General features: G+C 56.0%; 1 protein-coding gene across 5 annotated transcripts in view; it reads left to right on the top strand.

Annotated features, from left to right (window-relative positions):
* Positions 1–20,384, top strand: part of VAV2 (vav guanine nucleotide exchange factor 2) — a 181,000-nt gene that overhangs the window by 119,344 nt on the left and 41,272 nt on the right. For all 5 annotated transcript variants that reach the window (XM_061199641.1, XM_061199638.1, XM_061199640.1 and 2 more), the window contains exons 4-5: positions 1,067–1,135; positions 18,849–18,951. In XM_061199641.1, the coding sequence (XP_061055624.1) occupies positions 1,067–1,135; positions 18,849–18,951 (172 nt within the window). The remainder of the gene's footprint in view (positions 1–1,066; positions 1,136–18,848; positions 18,952–20,384) is intronic.

Raw genomic sequence — 20,384 nt, 5'->3', positions numbered from 1 at the left:
GAATGCGCTGTTCGTTTGCAGACCTGCCCCTTTCCTCCAGTTTGTGAACTGGGATCTCATATCAGTCTCCAGATGAGATCCCAGTGGGGGGTGACAGAGCCGGCGGGCTCACCCGCCCTCCCCACGAGCGCGTGCCACGTGCAGGCGGTGCTGGGGCTGGTGCCGCGCCTGCATTCCTTCCCGTGAGCCCGGCTGCGCCCAGGGCTTTGTGTCACCTGCATCTCACGCCCTAACGCTCCTCACCTGTACTGGCCGGCCCCCAGCACCTGGGCAGCGTGGTCTGGCTCCACCCCTTTTCCCAGGAGTCAGGCCCAGGTTCATTTTGCAGTAGTGACAGGTGCGGCCCGAGACCCCGCGTTCCCAGGGAGCCCCCTTTCCTCCCCGTGAGTTCCCCTCCCACGGATTCTGAGCTGCCCAGGTAGACGCCTGTCTGCAGGTGACGACCCTGCCGTGCCGCCCTCCTCACACCAGCCGGGAAGCTTTCTGACACCTGGGCCCTTCTCTTACTCCTCCCAGATGCGTCTTCGGGGTGACAGAGTTTGCGGGGACCTTGGGAATCCCCCCAATACAGAACTGGGAGATTTTCATGGAAAATAAGGGTCTCAAGTCCAGATAAGTTTGGGGCTCATGGCCCACCCTCTCTGTCTCCTAGACAGGTTCCCGTGTTCCCCGCCGAGGATGCCCGGGGGAGCCCACATCCCCGTGTCTGGGGTCCCCTTGGCGTGTGGAAGCAGGATAGTCGCACGGATGGAAGCTTCCTGCTGTCCCTGACCCGGTTCCCTCGTTTGCCAGCAGGGATGCCGGGGCCTGGACAGAGGGACCGACTTCCGGTGTCCGGGGCCGAGCTGGGCGTGGGGTCCTCACTCTAGGCACCTCCGTCTGGGTGGTCCTGCATCACACAGCCGCGTAATGTGCACCCCGTTTCCTTCCACGAGGGAGCGGACAGAAGCCCGCCTGCTCCTGCGCTCGCTCCAGGGGGCCCGTGGTGGACCCCAGGCTGGGGGCCCGGCCAGGGCGGCGGTGCCACCGAGACCTGCTCGCTCCCCTGACGTCTCCTCTCCCACAGGCCCTTCCCCTCGGAGGAGACCGCGGAGAATGACGACGACGTGTACCGCAGCCTGGAGGAACTTGCAGAGTAAGGAGCCAGGCGGGAGGCGGGGGGGGCAGCGGGGCTTCACACGGGCCCCTCGACGGGCGCTGGTCTCGGCCGTCTGCCCGGGCCGTCCCCACGGGGGTGGTGGTGGTGCGGCTCCCCTGCCGGAAGGATGCGCAGTTCTCCGGCCCGCATTCCAGGAGGCTCCCAGCGTGCCTGCTGGTGACGTGGCTGCGGCCCTCCTCCCCAGGCTCGGGCGTCAGGAGGGCTGGTTTTTGCCGGGCTTCTCTATCGAAGCTGCAGTGGGGCTGGGGAGGTGTCCTAGCTCGGCCCTTGGAGGCTGTGCTGCGGATGGGAGAGAGCCGGCGTTTCCAGAAGCTGGGGCCCCTGGAGCACAGGTTACAGGCAAAGGCAGTTGGCGATTCTGGGTTGTCTCGTGGCCTGACGCGGGCTGGGGCTGGGCCGAGGCCAGGCCACCTGAAGCCACTGGGGCGTCTCCCCTTCTCCCAAGGCCCTGTCTTTGCCTGCCCCGGGTCCCCCCGCTTCCTCCCTCCGAGGATTTCTTGCACCATCTCATGCAGCCTGGGTCCAGCTGCCCCTCCCCGGCCGTTTCACCTTATGGTTCTGGAGCCCCCCAGGGGCTGGCAGGAAGCCCTGGGCGGCGGCTCTTCCAGAAGAGATGGTTGGGTTCTGCGTGGTCAGCTGTGGCCGGGGGTGGGGTCATGTGGCCTGCTGCTCGGAGAAGGGGCGGCGGGGTGGAGCTGGCAGAGCCGCCCCATCCTGCAGGAGGGGGACCGAGGCCCGGGAGGTGACGGACTTGCCCAGGTCGTGGGGTGGTCCCACGTGGCTCCTGACCTGGCCGGCCCACTGCCCTCAGGCCAGGTGGACGACTCTCTTCCCCGGATTCCTGCCCCTGGGGGCCTCTTTCCTGTCTTTGTTCCCGGATAAATGGCTGTTCCTTCTGGGAAGACTCGTGGCCTCTCTCTCCTTCATCTTACAGCACAGACTGAGAATAAGAATCATAATCAGAGTAAGAGCCGGGATTTGCTGTGCACTTGCTGTGTCAAAGCCCCAGCTTGTTCCACGCCCCCATCCAGGCTGCCTCTAGGGTATGGGGCCTGGGCAAATATTCTCTGCAGGATCTCTATCCATTTAAATAATTTGAGTCATTGAAAAATCAGCATGTGGGCAGCAAGCTGGCGGCCCAACATTATGGGATCTGTGAGTGAAACACTCACTGGCCAGTGGGCATAGCTGCCACCAGCCCATCTTCCGGAAACTGGGCTGACCCCAGTGTGAATGGTGGCGATCCTCGGGACACCTGGTCGACCCCATGTGGGTCCGAGGGTGGAGAGCACCCTGAGGGGGCAAGTGGGGCCCAGGGTCCACATGAGTCACAACCAGGGCCTGGAGCTCCCTACCTGGATGCTACTGCCCGGTCCCAGGAATCAGAGGAGGACTTGGAAAATCTCGAGAAGGGTGCACTCCAACCCACGGGGCCTCTCGAGGTGCGGGGCTGAATGAGGGGCTGCCCACCTTCCCCCACCCCCCGTAAGGGGTGAGGAAACTGAGGCGCAGAGAGGCACAGCCGGAGGGAGGCCCCCAGGGGTCCCCACCCGTCTGCATCCCCGTTGCTGGCTGAGCTCCGCGCTGAAACTTCTTCCCGCCCGCCCTTCCCGGCATTTTCCACCTTGGAGAGCCTCTCCCTGTCTGCCGAGTCCGGGCCTAAGTGCCCCCCGCTTTGGGAAGCCTCTCACCACCCTCCGTCCATCTGCCCGCCCAGCCAGCATCGTCACTCACACCCCATGCATCACAGAGCACCCACACCCCTGCCTGGCCTTTGGGGTGTTTGTGGGGTGCACTGTGATAGACCAGAAGGTTCCTGAGGTCAGTCCCTGCATCTTCATGTCACTCCCACCCCCCGCCAGCCCCCAGCAGCTGGCACCCCGTGCCCGCGGCCTAACAGCGCATCCCAAGTGATAATGTTGGGGGTGGTAGGGGGGCACTGCTGGGACTTCACCTCCTTCTCTCCCCCACTCCACCCAACAGTCTCCTTGTGAGGTGTGTTCTAGGGGGGCCCCCGCTTTACAGATAAGGAAACTGAGGCCCCGGGAGGGAAGCTACTGGCCCCTGTCACTCAGCGAGGGGGCGGCAGAGCTGCCCTTTTACCCCGAGCCTGTGCCCTCACCTCCCCGCCATGCAAAGTCAGTGCCCCCCGCCAGGGTCCGGGGAGCCCCTTGCCTGGTGCTGAGTGTCGGGCCCTGATCTGCCGTTTCTCCCGAGTCACCCCCAAGCTGAGGCTGGGGGTCTCTCCCCTCCCAAGACATGCATGAGGGGTCAGCAGAGGCTGAGGGTTCCAGGATGATGAGGCCCACGCCGCCCTTGTGCAGCTTCCTCTGTACCAGCCAGGCCCCCCGCTTAGCCTGTCCCAGTGGCTCTTTCACGTTCAGTTTGGAGGATTCCTGGGCGGTGAGTTGGCCAGTGACCCCGGGCGCCCATTTTCCCCTTTCTCAGTCTGTTCTGCATGTGTGTGACCTCTCACAGGATGGAATTCCTCTCGCATGGAGAAGCCAGTCTGGGGGATGTGTGGCTTTGCACACAGTTCAATAATATTATTCCATGACGTTAAGAGTGAACCTCCTTAATCCGATGAGTTCCTTATGACTGCAGTTATTGCCAACGTAAATCATGCATTAACAGGGGAGGGGAATGAATTTGAGTCTTGAAGTTGCGGTTTGGTCCCAGAGGCTCCAGGTTAATAAATTTTTCATGCTTTTTTTCCCCCTTCTCCTTTTACTGAACATCAAGATTTCCTAGCATCCTGTCTCTGCGGACTTGGGATTCATATTTATCCATTATGGCAATTTACAAGACACAAACAGAAATGTCATTTCTTCCCTGGCCTCCCCGGGGCAGGGAACGGGGCACTGGCCTGGATCTGATGCCAGGCAGCACCAGGGAGCCAGGGAGTGACGTTTCCAGCAGAACTGGCTAATTCTTTCCTTTGGGCTCTGGCCAGGTGTCAGAAAGGATGATCACCTCGTGTTTCTAAGGGGCCCCTCCTGGTCTCCTAGACCTCGGACGCTCCGCAGCTGTTTGGGGAAAGGCGAGCGTGGTGGGGGGTCTGGGCACCAGTGGGGGACCGCCAGCGGTGCATGGCCCCAAGAACGCCTCCGTTCAGTCAGTCGATCAGTCATGTGTTTGTTCAGCTGCCAGCTGGTTCCCGTGCACTTTCTGGAAATTTAAAGCGCGGTCGGGGCAGCGGGAGTGGGGAGTGGGGAGCGTGCTGGGGTGCGAGGGGTTAGCGTGGGCATCGCTGGAGGAGAGACGTGGCTCTCCCGCGTGGGCCCCTCTCAGGATCCTCGCTAGAGGCGCCGTTCCTACCGGGCGTGTCTTCACAGCCCCCCAGTGTCACCCCGGCGGGTCATGGAGGGCCCTGCAGCCTCAGCCTACGAGATGCTGCTCTACACTGAGAGCCCCCTTCCACCCACCTAAAGCAGGAGCACTGACCGGGCCGTGCAGGAGCCTCTGCCTTGTTCCCAAAGCGGCCAAGGGCGTCTCTGGGCAGACCTGGAGCCTCGGCTCTGGCGTGTCCTACCACGTGGGCTTTGGCGGGTTACCCAGTCTCTGCGCCCCGGCTCCCCTGTGTGTAACACGCGGTGTCGGTCCTCAGCTACACTGCGGTAGCACAGCGCCCAGCGGGCACACCCTGAGCGCCCAGGCAGGGGAGGCGGTTCCCATCCTCCCGGTCTACCAAGGATGTGGCCTTTGTCTCCGGTTTCCAAATGGCCATGGCAGCGCTGTCCAGGAGAAATCAAACATGAGCCGCCTGTGCGATTGTTAATTTTCTAGTAGCTGCACCAGAAAGAGAAAAAAGAAACAGGTGAAATGAATTTTAAGAATGTATTTTTATTGAACCCAGTGTATCATCTAGTTTAACACGTAATCATTAACAGATCGTTAATGAAGTAGCTGACATTCTCTTGCAGAATGTGAGTCGGGTCAGTCCACTGGCCACGTCTGTGAGCTTGCAGCCACATGTGGCTTAGTGGCCCCATGTGGGCAGCCCGGGTCTCGGATCCAGAACAGCATTCCGGGGGCCAGCGCAGGGCCCCCTGCATTTGAATGGATGATGCTGAACTAAGATTATGTTCTCTAGCACTCTAAGCTCACTTTTGAGATCCTTGAATAATGTATAATCAGATAATAGAGCAGCTGGTTGAAAAAATTAACACAAAATAGTGCCACTTAAAAAACGCTTCATCAAGCAAACTGAGCCCCAAATGAGAGGCCTGTTTTTAAACTGCCCTGACGATTAGTACCTTGCATTTGCTTAATGGCTCGTCCCTCCCGCTACCCCCTGCTTCCTTCCAGGTGCTCCCGGGAACCTGGAGCTGCCCCCGTACCTTCTCAAACCTGCCCGACTCCTGGGTGGGCCAGGGTTTAGGCATCTGCACTGGGGGAGCCCCCCACACAGGGCTGGGAGTCAGATTTGCACACAGAAAAACGACACTCATGAGACAGTTCACCACGGGAGTCCAGAGTGGGGCTGGGTGAATGCCAGCTCAGAAATCAGGGAAGGCTTCTCAGAAGAGGTCACCCCTGAGTCTTGGAGCCCAAGTGGGAAGCGGCTGAAGGGCAGGGCTGGCGTCCCAGTGGAAGGAGCAGCCTTGCCAAGGCCTGCCCCCGCAGAGGTGCGGCAGGTTTGAGACACCGCAAGGTGTTTGCAAGAAATCAGAATTATCGAAGCACCCTGGGACGCGCTGGGAGGACCACCCTCCTCATACCAAGGAAGGCACGGCCTGCATCAGAAGGCCTGCAGAGACCCCCCAACTGGGTGTGCTTCAGTGCTGGGGGGCGCCCGGCGTGGAGGGGGTGCCTCAAAGTTATCCTTGCCGGCTGGAGAGGGAACATCACACGGGCCGAGGAACAGCAGGGGCGCGTCCGTCTCGGCCGCACGTGGCTCTCGTGGTGGGCCCATTCGATCCTCCTCGGGACTCGCTTCCCCCGTCTCCGGAGTGAAAGCACCAGCCCAGATGCTACGTGGAGCGCTTCGAGCTTGAAGGAGCCACGGTTTCGCGATCGAGCAGCCTGCTGCTTGACACCGGTTTCGCTCTCCTCGGAATTGAAGTGATTTTCAGGCTTAAACGAATGTGATCGTGACACGGCAGGGAATATAGTTTATCCGTAAATGTATAGTTGCATGCTTTATTACATCATAAGATGACTTCGCAGCTTTAAAGGTGTCGTGTTAGCATCGTTGGGGTAATTTTTTAAGATGCATAAAATGTAGGAGTTTCCCTGAGTCGAAGCCGCTTTCAAGGGGCTTTGGGCATCTTCTTGGAGCTGGTCTTCCTGGTCCCTGGGGAGTGAGGTGGGAGTGCACAGGTTGGGGGGGCGCTGCTTGCTGGGAGGGCAGAGGCCACGCCCCTCCTGCCAGCCCCCTACTGCAGGGGACGAGCAACTGTCGCTCTGCCCGACGAGGGAGAGCCTGTGCCCACCGCACCCGGTGACCTTGCCCGCCCGCCGCTCCCAGCCGCAAAGAAAGTTCCATTACGTTCACGCCGCCTTGCGTGAAAGTTCAGTGTCGAGCAGGAGACCTGCACGTGTGGGGGACACCCCAGTGCGAGGCCTGGATGGGTCGCTGGGTTTGGGGGCATCTCATGTTTCTCCCAAAGGATTGCTTCTCCAAGGGGACAAGTTTGAAAGCAGACGACACAGAACTAGCCCCATTAAACCACAAACCCTGCTTCGTGTAGAGCACAGACCCCACCATGGCCCAAAGTGGGTTGACGGTAAAGCCCCCCAAAGTGGCGGTGTCGGTGGCCGCCCTCCTCCGGCTGGTGGAGGGCCTGGCTGGACAGGGACGGGCAGGGTCCCCTGAGCCCTGGGGGCTGCGGAGGTCTCCCCCCTGCTCTGCAGCCTGCTTCCCCGGACCGGGCGCCCCGGCTCTGGGCTGCTGAGGTGGTGACAGCCAGGCACAGGCAGGCCTCGGCCCTCCCATGGTCCTTGCTGGGCAGGACCACCCAGTCTGCCGGCCCAGCTGCCTCCCCTCTGGCCGTTCAGGCCTTCATTTGTACAGTGTGCACTTAGCGAGCGCCAGCTGTGTGCCTCCCTGTCGAGGGGCTCTCCATCCTCACGTGAAGTCTGGGAGGCCCGGCCCGGCTTTGGGACCGGCCGGATGCAGGGAATGAATCCAGCGTCCACGGAGCACACGGGGGTCTGTCCCCACACTGAGCCCTGTGGCTGAGGGGCAGAGGGGATTTGAAGCAGGTCTGACTCAGAAGGCCACCTGCCTGACTGCCCTCTCCGCCCCAGGGCTGTCTGGTAGGGCCCTGCGGTGACCTGGGCCCTGCAGTTCTCATTCTTACAGCTTTTCTAAGCCCCACAGGAGCTATCCAGGCAGTGTCCACTGGGATCAGACCTCGACAGGCCAGGACACCTGGAGGGCTTCCTGGAGGAGGTGTTGCTGGAAGGGGATGGAAGGTGCATAGGATTTGCCAAAATGTGACTCAGGAAACCTGCCCCCGCCCCCACCAGGCCGGCCACTGCCTTATTTTGGGCTGGGGTCCTGGGAGAGTCTGGGTCTCAGCTGTGTCTGTTACTCAGGACCTGAGGGCTGGCCGTGCCGGCCCCAAAGTCACCGTGTGTGTGCAGCCCAGTGGCTCTCTTGCCCCTGTGGCCTAGACAAGGTGCCCGATTCTCCCCCGCCCTCCCAGAGCTGGCTGCAGGACTGTCTGTCGGCCAGAGGGCAGCCCATCCTCACCCTGAGCGGTAAACAGGCTCGTAACTCCTCCCTCTTCTGGTTATAGAGGCAGCCGGTGCAAATGACAGCCGCGGGCTCTGCGCCCCGCGGCCCTGAGGTTCCCTGCCCTGCCCTCCAGGGACATCTCGGCCCCTTGGTACCTGGGCCTGTGCAGTTTTGCAAGGTCCTGGCTGCTATGGGGGCCCAGGGCTTCACTGACCTTGAAACCCTGACCTGCAGCACTTCAGGAAAGAAGCTTGTTCATTCTCTGTGCTAGAGAGAGCACAGGGGCCCTTCTGAATGAATGCAGAGCAGATGCCCCGTTGCCACTCTGCCCTGGCTAAATATTTAAATTATGCAGGCCAGCAGATACGACACAGACTTAACATGAATTTTTATTTTTAATACCTAGTTAACCCCGGGTCCTTTCAGGACAAGGCTGTCACAGCGATTCTGGGGTCTGATTTAACACAGTCTCTGTAGGGTGGGGAGGCCAGTGTGGAAGGATGTACACATTCATTTTACTGTTTTCAAGAAGAAAGCAGGGACCAGCTGGGCTGTGGCCAAAAGTCTGTCTAATAAAGGCCTCTCCAAATCACTCTCCTGACACTAACTTCCAGGACCCCATGAGGAAAAAGACTAGGCCCTTTTTACATTATTTCCCATGTGTTCAACACAGATTTGACACACAGTGGCACTTAAGAAATATTCCTTTAAAAAATGAATAAGCATAACACGTTGGATTTAACTATAAAAAAACCCTGTCATGTACATAATATCTGCTGTATTGGTTGCCAAACCCTTATTCCTCTTACATAACCCAGCCCAGAGGTCACCTCCGCCAAGAAGCTGAATGAGGTGCCCCTTCCCCAGAAGATTAAAAAGTCCACCAGGATTATCTTTGTCACTGTGTTGTCATTATCTTCCTGCATTTGTCCCCCACGCCCCAGAGGAAAGCTCCCCACGAGGGTCATCCTGAAGGGATGACCTGAAGGGAACAGAGCACAGAAAAGGCAGGTAACTTGAGCTGGGCCCTGCACACCATGGCAAGGCCCTGGACATCTGCTATTCTTATATTAAGGATCCAAGCATGGTTCCAGGTACCGTTCAGTGGGTCCCCCTGAGTGCCAGGCCCGGTGCCTGAGTTTTGCCCTGTTATCTCAGCCTTCTGGACCCTGCAAGGTGGGTGGCCCTGCCCTCATTTTGTAGTTGGGGAAATTAAGGCTCAGCGTAGGTAAGTGATTTGCCTGCGGTCACACAGCACACTTTACATGACAAAGGAGGGATTGAAACCCCGAGCCAGCTGCTGCTTGGCTAGGACAGTCCCCTGGGCCTCACCCTTGTGACTGAGTCTGGCTGGTGGGAAGAGGCTTCTACTGCTTAGAAAGAGTCCCTGGAGAAGAGTGAGTTATGGCAGGAAGCACACTGCCGGGCGAGCCGGGCCCCCTCTGGGAATCTGGTAGCCACGTCTTTGTCCAGGTGTGCCCCTGAATGGCTTTACAACCTTGGGGGACCATCTTGCCCTCTCTGGGCCCTGCTTTCCCCATCTGTAGGGAGAACAGCCCCTCCCTCGACTGTTGGGGGGAGGGTCCGCTGAGGGCATATGAGGCCGACCTCCCTAGTGTTAGCAGCGCCTTATCTGTCTGTCTGTCTGTCTGTCCCCACATGCAGCCCATCCAGCCGACAGCTGGCTTCTCCGGGCCTTCTGAAGCCCCCTCGCCCTGCCGCCCCCACTGCATGGTGTGGACGGAGGTCGGGAGATGTCAGGTTTGGTTTCCTAGTAACAGTTTAACGGTGATGTGGGATCCTGCTTCCCAGCATCAGACAGCCTGAGGCCAGAATGCATATCGCACCTGTCAGTAGCGATATTTTATGTCCATCATAAACATACAGGCTCGCCAGAGGCAGAAAGTGGAGAGTTTGTTGGCTTTTCTTTGATTTTCCATAGGCGGCGGGGGGCTCTTCTGAGCAGCTGACTTTCTGTACCAAAATTGGGACAGGCAAGCGAGGCTTCTGGGGCGGGGGGCGGGCCGTGGGGTCTCGGCGGGAGGGGAGCTTTCTGCCGTCTCTGGAGGGCAGCAGGCCACGCTCGGCCCTCCTGGAGGATCTCAGGCCATTGTGAGGACCAGGATAATTTCCGGGATTTAGCATCTGTCAGCGCAGCTGCTGCCGGAAAGCAGCGGGAGTGAAAGGGTGAGGGGAGAGGAGGCCGGCAGGGAGGTCGCTGTCCCGGAACGTGGGCTTGGGGCTGGGGAGGCCGTGGCATCCACGTGGCGTCCAGCTGAAGGGAGAGCCGAGGTCTCGCGGTGGCGTGGGCTTGGCCGGGAGGCTCATCCGCGAGCGGGCATCCACGTCCCCACCGTGGTCCCGGACTCCCCCGCTCACATCGTCCTCCGCTGTCTCCTGGACAACTGGACAGAGAAGGGCAATCTCTGAAACCTACCAAGGACAAATCAGTGCTGACACCCGGCTCCCAACTGTCTAGCCTGATGCGTTTCAGAACATCCGAGGTGTTTAATGCTGCCGGTGTCTGTTTATCGAGCATGGACCCCTGAGCTAACTATCGTCTCATTGACCTTCCCCTCTCACCCATGGGGTGGCGGGCCATGGTCACTTATTGAGCACCTACTGTATGCTGGGCCTCTGCTGGTCATCTCCATTGAGGCTGGTCCTTCCAACGACCCTACTGGGGGGTTGGCCTTATTCTCAGTTTGCAGATGGGGAAACTGAGGCTTAGGTTCTCCTGCCCAGAGTTGCAGAGCCAGACGCTGGCAGGGCTGAGAATCCATCTCGGACTCGCCTGACTGCTTCCCCCCACGGGGGTCACTTTCGGGAGAGTCAGGTTCCTACCACGAGAGGCCCCGGCCTGAGCTGAAGGAGAAGGGGACCCACCAGCCCTGCGGTCCAGCATTGACCGAGCACGGTTACGTACACAGATGGCTCCAGCACGGCGGGGACATGCAGATTCTCCATAAAACCCAGCCTCTGATAACTTGAAACCCCGAGACAAGGCTCTGTTGGTCCGAGTGATGATGGGAAAAGAACCAGGGTGTAGCTGAGACAACCTGCCACGGTGGACTCCCGCTGGGGTGACTCAGAGGCTCTTTCGGGTTTTTTCAGGGCCTTGGGGTCCTTTTCAAGGACTGTGGGAGGTTGGGCTGGGGGTTGGGGTGAGTGCACCAGGCCCAGATGGGGGTACAGACTCCTTGCCTCTCTGCCATGGGATGGTGTGCAGGGGCTGCTGGGGACTGGCTCCGGTTCTGAGGGCCAGGGCAGAGCTGGGTGGTCATCGAGCTCGTGTTGCAGGGAGGAAACAGACCAGGATCCTTACCCCACGGGATCCACCTCCAGGTCACCGCCCTGCACTCCAGGACACTTCAGACACTCGGGGGACCTCATTTTGCACCCCTCCCCCACTCCCGAGCCCACACCTGTCATTTCCTTTTCCTCCATTCAACAGCCACGGCCGTCAGATGCACTGGGCACAGCTGGTCACAGCATTAACTCATCTGCTTTAGCAGATGCCTAAGACCTGTAATCTACCCCCTGCCCTGTTCAGGAGACTCACACTTGGAGGCGATGCCTTAGCTAAGAGTTTGGGTAACTCAGTGGAATTTCCATGCGATGTTCGCCAAAGGGACAGAGCTACTGGGAACCAGAGCTTGTCACCCCACACAAATGACACTCCTCCAGTTTAGAAGGGTCTGCATCTCAGCCATAACTGCTGCCCTGTCTGTCTCCCCACCTGGACAGAGTCCGTTGGTGCCTCTGTCATCTCTGTGTCCCCCCAGATTCCACAAGTTACCTACCGGCACAGAATTGGTCTTAGGATAAGTATCAATTAGACCAATCAAATCTGATAGTCTTTTCATCTTAATTGCTGAGCTGAACAAATATGTTTAACTTTACTTTTATGACTTTGTTTTCATTTTAAAAAAAAAACCCACTTCTTTGCTTTTTCTTTTATTTCCCCTTCTCCCATAATGTAGAACATGCACAAGCTGAAATTTTAATGCTACTGTTTTATAATTTTGTGTAATATACATGAACCTGTATTTCTTAGTGTTCATTGACCTGAATTAAATAATGGTTGGGGAGTATTTTCACAATTAAAAAGAATTGTAAATGTAGAGAGTAGGATTATGAGTGCCCTCATGGCTCTATAACGAGGCCCTGTAGACAGCGGTAAAGTTAGGACATTACAGGCAGGAAGCTGACCATTCACTACTCAAGTTTTTTGTTTTTGTTTTTGTTTTTTTTTAATTGAAGTATAGTTGATTGACAACGTTGTGTTAGTTTCAGGCGTATAGCAGAGTGATTCAGTTATACATACATCTATATCTCTTTTTCAGATTCTTTTCCCTTATAGGTGATTACAATATTGAGTATAGTTCCCTGTGCCGTACAGTAGGTCCTAGTTGGTTATCTATTTTATATATAGTAGTATGTATCTGTTAATCCCAAACTCCCAGTGTATCCCTCCCTCCCCCACAAGTTTTCAACAGGTTCTGGATAACAGACATTTTGCAGAATGGAGAGAAGTGATTGGGTCTGCATTTTTGAGATTTTTCTGTCCCAAGTTCAGATGCCAGAGCACAGCTCTCTCCCTCTGGTGTTTCTGGCTGCCTATTTTTAACCTCAGTGCCCTGTGTCAATTAGGAGAGATGAATGTGGTGAAAATTGATCCTGCATGAATGACTTTTCCTTGTCTTTATTGATTCTGAGAAACAAGAGCAGCTGAGATCATGGTGGTGGACATGTGTTGGGGGAACCGCCAGGGGTGTATTCCCAGTGTCTCAGTCTTGTGGTCCTGTTCCTTCTGTGAGTACGGGGGGAGGGGGAGAGGGACTGTATCATCTTACTGTTACCCGGAGGAACCCACTGTTTCTTCAAGAGCTGCTCAGTGTGGATGGGATCGAGCGCTTATAGTCTTTTGTATGAGGGCATCCCCGATCCACTGGCTTGAGGTGCCAGAGGAAAGAAATTGGGGGTGGTAGAACAGCCAGAAAGTTAGGCAGGGAATGCTGGAAGGGAGGGACCCACAGGCTCAAATCTGCTCATAGGATCCACCTAAATCCTGGGTTGACCATTAAACCTCACACACACAGGAGAGTCCCTAAGGTTTCCAGCAAAAAATGTCACAGCTGGAAACTGGATTTAGCAGCCATTTCAGCTGCTGCCCACTGCAGGGAAGATAGAGTTTGAAGTTTAAGTACAACCAACCGAGTTCACTGTCAGAACAAGTATTACTCTTCAGAAGAAATAGTAGGATCCGAATCTCTGTAATGAATCATTCACAACGTCCAGCATCCAATGAAAAAAATCATCAAATTTACAAAGAAACAGGAACAAGTGAATCATACTCAAGAAAAAACAGTGTCGAGGGGAACCAACCTTGAGATGACTTAGAAGTCACAGTTAGCAGCTTTTATAAATATGGTCGGGGCTTCGAGGAAAATATGCACCAAATCAATGAACAGATGAGGAGCCTCAGTAGAGAAATAGAAGCTATAAAAAAGGGCCAAATTGAAATTTTAGAACCAAAAAGCGTGATAACAAATGAACAGTCACTGGATCAGTTTAATAGAAGACTGCAGATGGCAGAGGAAAGAGTCATTGAACTTGAAAATATTCAATAGTTCGATGGAAGTTATACACTCTTAATTACAGAGAGAAAAGGAGATTGAAAAATATGAACAGAGCCTCAGACATGTGGGACAATATCAAGTGGTCTAACAGGTATAATTGGAATCCCAGAAGGAGAAGAAAGAGAGAATAAGGCAGGAAAAAAAAAAAAAAAAAAAAAAAAACATTGAAAAAAACAGTAGTCCCAAGCTTCCTAAATTCTAAAACCTCTATGATAAAACTACAAAATGTTGCTGAGAGAAATTAAAGACCTAAATAAATGAAAGTGTATACTACGTTCGTGGATTGGAAGATGATATTGTTAAGATGTCCATTTTCCCCCAGATTAAACTGTAGATTCACTACAGTTCCTATTATAATTCCAACAGACTTTTTTTTTAAATTGACAAGGTGATTGTAAAGTTGATATGGAAATACAAAGGACTTTAGGATAGTCTAAACAGTCCTATAAAAGAACAAAGCTAGAGGATTTACACTGCCTGATTTCAAGACTCTCTATAAAACGAAATTAATCGAGACAGAGTGGTATTGGCATAAAGATAGCTGAATGTATTGATGGGCTAGAATAGAGCATTCTAGAACAGACCCACACATATATAGTCAATTGGTTTTTGTCAAAGAGATCCAAGCAATCCAATGGAGAAAAGAAAGTTTTCAACAAATTGTTCTGAAACACCTGGATATCCATGTGGGGATGAGTAAATGAACTTTGATCCCTACCTCACACCATACACAAAAATCCATTTGAGATGGATCAGAGACCTAAACATAAACACTGAAACCATATAGGTCTTAGAAGAAGATACAGGAGAAAGTCCTTTGCAACCTGGAAGAAAGCAGAGATTTCTTACACAAGGCACAAAGATTTTGTAGGTGCAACACAGGATAGAGTCAGGACACCATAGAAGAAAAAGTCAATAAATTAAGCTTCATTAAAATGAAAAATGAGGGCTTCCCTGGTGGCGCAGTGGTTAAGAATCTGCCTGCCAATGCAGGGGACACGGGTTCGAGCCCTGGTCTGGGAAGATCCCACATGCCGCGGAGCAACTAGGCCCGTGAGCCACAATTACTGAGCCTGCGCGTCTGGAGCCTGTGCTCCGCAACAAGAGAGGCCGCGATAATGAGAGGCCCGCACACCGCGATGAAGAGTGGCCCCCACTTGCCGCAACTAGAGAAAGCCCTCGCACAGAAACGAAGACCCAACACAGCCATAAATAAATAAATAAATAAATAAATTTTTTTAAAAGCTGTTTATTATTTTTTTTAAAAAAATGAAAAATGAATGTTTATCAAAAGACACCATTAAGAAAACGAGTAGCCATGCCAGAGACTGGGAAAAAAAGTTCAAAAAACATATCTGACAAAGGACTTGTATCCATCGTATATAAGGAACTCCTAGAATTCAATAAGAATAAGGCAACCAATTTTTAGAAATGGACAAAAGTCTTGAGCAAGCCTTTCTCATAGGAAGATACACAAATGTCCATGAGTACACAGAAAAAATGTAAACATCATTAATCTTTGCAGGAATGCAAAATAAAACTGCAATTCTCTCTCACTACATACCCGCTCTAGTGGCTAAAATTAAAAAGGCTGGAACCTGCCAGAGCTGGAGAGAACCGCAACTAACTCGTGTACACTGCCGGTGGTGGAGTGAACGCTGCAGCCACTTTGGAAAAATGCTTGGCAGTTATTGATGAAGATAAACACACACACCTCCCCTTTGATCCAACACTTCCACTCCTCATGGAATTTCATTTCCAAAGGAAATGAGAGCACATGTCCACACACACACAAAAAAAACAAAAAACGGCAAATGCTCATAGCAGCTTTTATTTACAATAACCAGAACTTGGAAGCAACCCAAATGTTCATCAAAAGGAGAATGGATGTCAAATTGTGGGATTAGGACTCAGCAATAAAAAGGAATGAATTGCTGATGGAGGCAACAGCCTGGATCTCAGGGACATGATGTTGAGGAGGGGAAGCCAGACACAGACGTGAACGTAACAGACGATGCAGTTGATGCGACGTTCTAGAACAGACGAAGGGAATCTCTGGTGAAGAACAGTAAGAGGCGGGTTACTAGGGGAGGGGAAGGGGTCGATCAGGGGCGTCCCCTTGTCAAAATGGTAGAGCTAAGGGTACATCTCGATCTACATAAATCCTATCCCCCAAATGAGAAGCCTATGTTAAGGTATTCCGCCCCATGCTCGAAATGCAGTAGGTGCTCTGTAGACATAGTAGGTGCATGTAGACGTTGGTGCACGCCTAGATATGCGGATGGTGCCAGGGAAGAGGGTGGCAGAGAAGGGACTCTGCCCCTGGGCACCTTCCATAGGACCCCACAGTCCACACTGGTGTCCAAGCGTCTTTCAAGTCCCACCTGTCTGGGACAAGCTTCTGACCTCTCCAGCCTTCACTGACCTCTCCAGCCTTCACTGTCCTCTCCGTCAAGCGCAGCTCTTGCTTGGGGTCCTAACGGGGCGGGTGCCTGCATCACCCTAAGATCGACAGATCGCCGGTTCTATTTCTCTGAAGAGCCCTCAGTGCCCACGCCATCAGGTCCTCAGCCAATGAAAGCGTTATGACCGGTCCACCTACCAGGAGATAGCAGAGCAGGAACGCGGCTTCCGAAAGACCATGTGGCCAGTTCCCCACCCGTGCACCCCGGCTTCCCCATCCGCACGACAGAGAGCTTTGGGCTCGGTTGCATCTCGAGCCCTGATTCCGGTTGACTGATGGTGGGGGCTGCATGGGGGTCTTTGCTGAAAACGATGCTGAGCTGGATGGGATAGAGTCCTGGGGTCAGTTAAGATGTTCCCCCAAATGTGGGATGAGAAAGGGGGCTCCTGGGCTGGCAGATTGCTGTCCCTGCACCTGATGGCCTCGAGGACCCTTTCCAGGCTGACGTTCAGTCACTTTATTCATTTCATCGGCTCGTAGAATATTTAACTGTCAAGGTCCCCACATCCACCCCACTTCCTTCCACCGGCCCATCAGAGCAAAGCCGATGACTGTCTTCCGACGGTATGAGCGGGCTGATCTGCCTTCGAGGTGTCTCACTGAGCAGCCCGGGGGCCTCCCTGTCTCCCCTCTGTCCCACGCTGTCAGAATTCTCGACAGTGCCTTTGTCACCAGCCTCGCTTGGCTGCATGACAAAAATCCAGGGTGTCTGGCATCCTTCGGAAGGAACCCCTGCAGGTACTTGCCAGGACCCCCAGTAATCTAGTGGGCAGGGCTGCGGGAACTGTTTCCTCTCCTCTGGAGAGGCAGGGGTGATTTGTGTCAACACGAGTGACCGTTCCCAAGGCCCACCTTGGGGGACAGAACCCCCTCTCCGCCTTCTCATTGGTTCTGACGGGAGCTGGGAGCCCTGTCACCATCTGGGTGCTGATTTGCGCCCCAGTTCTCGGCACTGCCAACGTCCAGACACTCGTCTCGTAGTGGAGGGCGGGCGGGAGAGGAGAGGAAGGACAGGCTGGGGCCGAGATCACCCCACAGCTCCCGGTAGCCGCTGTGGAGCCTCAGTGTGTGGTTTTCTAATCTGTGAAAGGGCCTCAGTGCTCTCCATTTCCAAGGGGGTGTGAAGTTGAAAAGCATACGTGTTTTCCGAGTGCCCGCATGTGCGTTGGCCTCCCTGTGGGTGGGCTCGTTGGTGGGTGGGTGACTGTTCCTATCACAGTTACGGGGGTCTGTTAGCTGGCCTAGCCCCTTGTGATCCGGCTTTGTCCTCAGGCCAACTTTTGCTTCCTCACACCTGGAGTGGTGGTGAAACAGCAAGTGACATACCCCCAAAGCAGCTTCCTCTCCTGCCCTTGCTCATCAGCTACCTGCGGGGGTCTCATCAAGGTGGACACCGGCTCAGCCCGTCCCTGGAATCCCCCCCCCCCACAGAGGGAAGTCTGATGCATCTACCCCCTGTCCCACTGCAGCTCAGCCCCACGGGGGAGGTGTCCAGGGCTCTGGGGAGACTGGCTGCCACGACCTTCCTTGAATACGACACATTCTCTCCAGTAGGTTTGTGGCGATCTGTCTCCCCCGCCCCAGCCTTTAGAATGACAGCTAATATTCAAAAGCTAGGTTTGGGACGGGGCCAGAAACCCACTCGTAAGAGCCGCTGGCTATCGTTTCTGCTCTCGCCTCCCTCCCCTCCCCGCTCCCGGACTCTGTGCGGTGGGAAGGGGAAGTGGCCCACCTCATGCTGACGCCTTTCAGGAGAGAACTTTGCCAGGCCTCCTTTGAGCCAGGCTAGGAGATGTGTCCTCACACAGAGAGGCACTTGGGGCTGGCGTGGGCCTCCCGGGAGAGCTGGCCTCTGAGCACAGCCTGCCCCGAGGACGGACCCCACGGGAGGCTGAAGAGCTGGCTGCCCTGGGCCCAGGGTGGCTCCTGTCCCCGATCCCCAGGCGAGGGTGACCCCTGGGGGCCGGGGGCCTGTGGGAACTGATGGGCAAGTCGGGTTGGCTCACTTGCTGTTGGCTCATTTGGTGAAATATCTGCTGAGCACCTACTTTGTATCAGGATTGGGGATCAGAAGGGAGTAAGAAGTTGGGTTTCGTCTGGGGAAGAGACAGGCTTATCCACAGGCACTTATAAAATAATTGGAGGTGCAGTGAGAGGGATGTCCTTGGTACAAGAGCGCCAGGGAGAGTCCCGGATGGCAGACTGGGCGGGGGATCCCAGAAGGCCTCTTGGAGGAGGTGTCCCTTGACTGGAGTCTTGCAGATCAGAGGGGATCACTTGTTGGCAAGATCATGAGCTGAAACAAAGGTTTATTGAATCGTAAGTTAAGCGGTAACTTCCCTGCTCCTTTGGGAAGGCGCATCGCACACTCCTCGTTCCTCTCTGCTCTGCTTCCTTGCTGACTGGTGGGGAAAATGTCCCCGTGCCTGTGAGCTCTGCACTTTGACCTTCACACTTCGACTGCTGGGACTGGGGAGACCTTGGGCTGAGCGGAGAGCGCTCGGGGCTCCAGGTCCCAGGCGTGGGCCCAGGGAGAGGGCATTTGGTCCCCAGAGCTGGCCATGCCTGTCCATCAGCTCTGCAAAGATTCCCGTTAAGGCAGCATCTCGCCCCCAGGCACCAGCGTGTGTCCCTGCTTTTACTAAAGGGCTGGGGTAGGTGGGCTCTGTCATGGTGGGACCTTCCAGAAGGGCGGCAGGCAGAGCACAAGGCACTCCCAGGCTGCCTGGGTTAAACTACCAGAAACCACGGGAAGCAGGTGCCCTGTCCTTGGACCAGGACACTGAGGCCGAGAGGGAGGGCCTCGCGGTGGCCCCAACTGCCTTTGCCCTCCGGGGGGCCCCCTCGTGGACGTGGCTTCAGCCCCCCACCCCTCTCCCCCGCTTCCCTCCTGTGCAGTGAGCATGACGTGGGGGAGGACATCTACGACTGCGTCCCGTGCGAGGATGAAGGGGATGACATTTATGAGGACATCATCAAGGTGGAGGTGCAGCAGCCCATGGTGAGCCCCCGCTGCCCGCCCCGCCCCTCCTTTAAAGCCTCTGTGCAGACCCCACCGTCTGAGCTACCGAGGGGCAGCCGCACCCGGTCCTTCCTGGCCCCCACGGGGTTCATCCCCTGCGCCAGTCGGCCAGGTGCCTTCTTTCCTATGAAATGCTCTAGGGAGACCGGGATGTGACACCGCTGCCACCCCACCTCCCCGGATGTGTTGCTCTGGAATTCTCTTCCGGAGGGCGTGCAGGACCCCGAGTCCTTCCTGCCCACGGAGCCTTAGATAGTGACTCGGTGCTGGTCTCAGGCAGCCTGCATCCCTCTGCCCTTAGCCAGCCGTGCGTCTTTTCCTGCGCAAGGATGTTTATTTCTGACAGGTGTCGGCTAATCACGTCTCCGATGTTCGTTTGCTGCAGCTCCGCGCGCTGCCCACAGCTGCTGTACTGGGGAGGGAGGGTTCCTGCCAGGCCAGGACGGGAGACGGGGACCTGGTGGCGTGGACCACAGCCCTTTCGCACCCCCAGACTCCTGGGGGCGGTCGCGATGCCAGTTGCTAACTATGGAGGCTTTTGATGCCATTTGCCTTCACCAAAGAAATGGGGGAAATTTCTCTGAAAGCAGGTTTCAGCCTTTTCCCTCAGTGTGGGAGCCACCAGCTGGTGGTGGAGAAACAAAAGGGTAGGGCACAGCTCCCCACGAGGCCTCTCGAAGAGGCCCTTCCCGCTCTCTGCCGGGAGACATGCCGAGATGCCGGCAGTCGGCTCACAGCCCCAGATGCTGCTTCTAAGAACGGGTTTCTCATTTTGCCCCTCAAGGGTCTGAAGGTGGGTTTCGGTCCCCACAATTACCAGGAATCTCTGGAGAGTCAGCTGTGGGTCTGTGAGCCCAGGTCTGCCCCTGCCCCGGGCAGCCTTACGGTAGGCAGCTCTGCTCCTGAACCTTCCAGGGAAGTGGGCTCAGGGGGCCGGAGGGCTCTGCTTAGCCACCCTAGAGCCAGCCTGAGTGGCTGGCCGGCCTCCCGCATTGCCAGCAAGCTGAGTGAGATGGGCGCCGCCTGACTCCCCAAGCCCTTTGGAAGCTGGGTGTCCTTGGGTCAGGCGAGGGCATGTGGGTGTAGTGGCCTGTGTGGTTGTCTGGGGGGATCCCCTGCCCCCTGGCTGTACGAGGTCCCACGAGACCCCGTCTGCACCTGGCTTGCAGAAGCCCTCGAGTGGGCGCTCCCCAGAGGCCGCTGCTGTCCCTGGTGCTGAAGGCACATGACAGGACCCGGGGCGTTTGCAGGACCGGCGGGGCTGGGGGAGATGCCCACCTGTGTCCTGGGGACAAACCAGCGTCCCACCTGCCCAGCGATGCTTAGTGTCCCAAGTCTCGGCGCTGGGCTCACGAGCTGTCCTGTCCATCCAGGCAGGGCAGGCCTCCTGCCACCCGCCAGGTCCTCTGAGA

This window comes from Eubalaena glacialis, chromosome 9 (assembly GCF_028564815.1).
Source record: "Eubalaena glacialis isolate mEubGla1 chromosome 9, mEubGla1.1.hap2.+ XY, whole genome shotgun sequence".
Classification (NCBI taxonomy): Eukaryota; Metazoa; Chordata; class Mammalia; order Artiodactyla; family Balaenidae; genus Eubalaena; species Eubalaena glacialis.
This window is presented reverse-complemented; position numbering and strand designations above follow the sequence as displayed.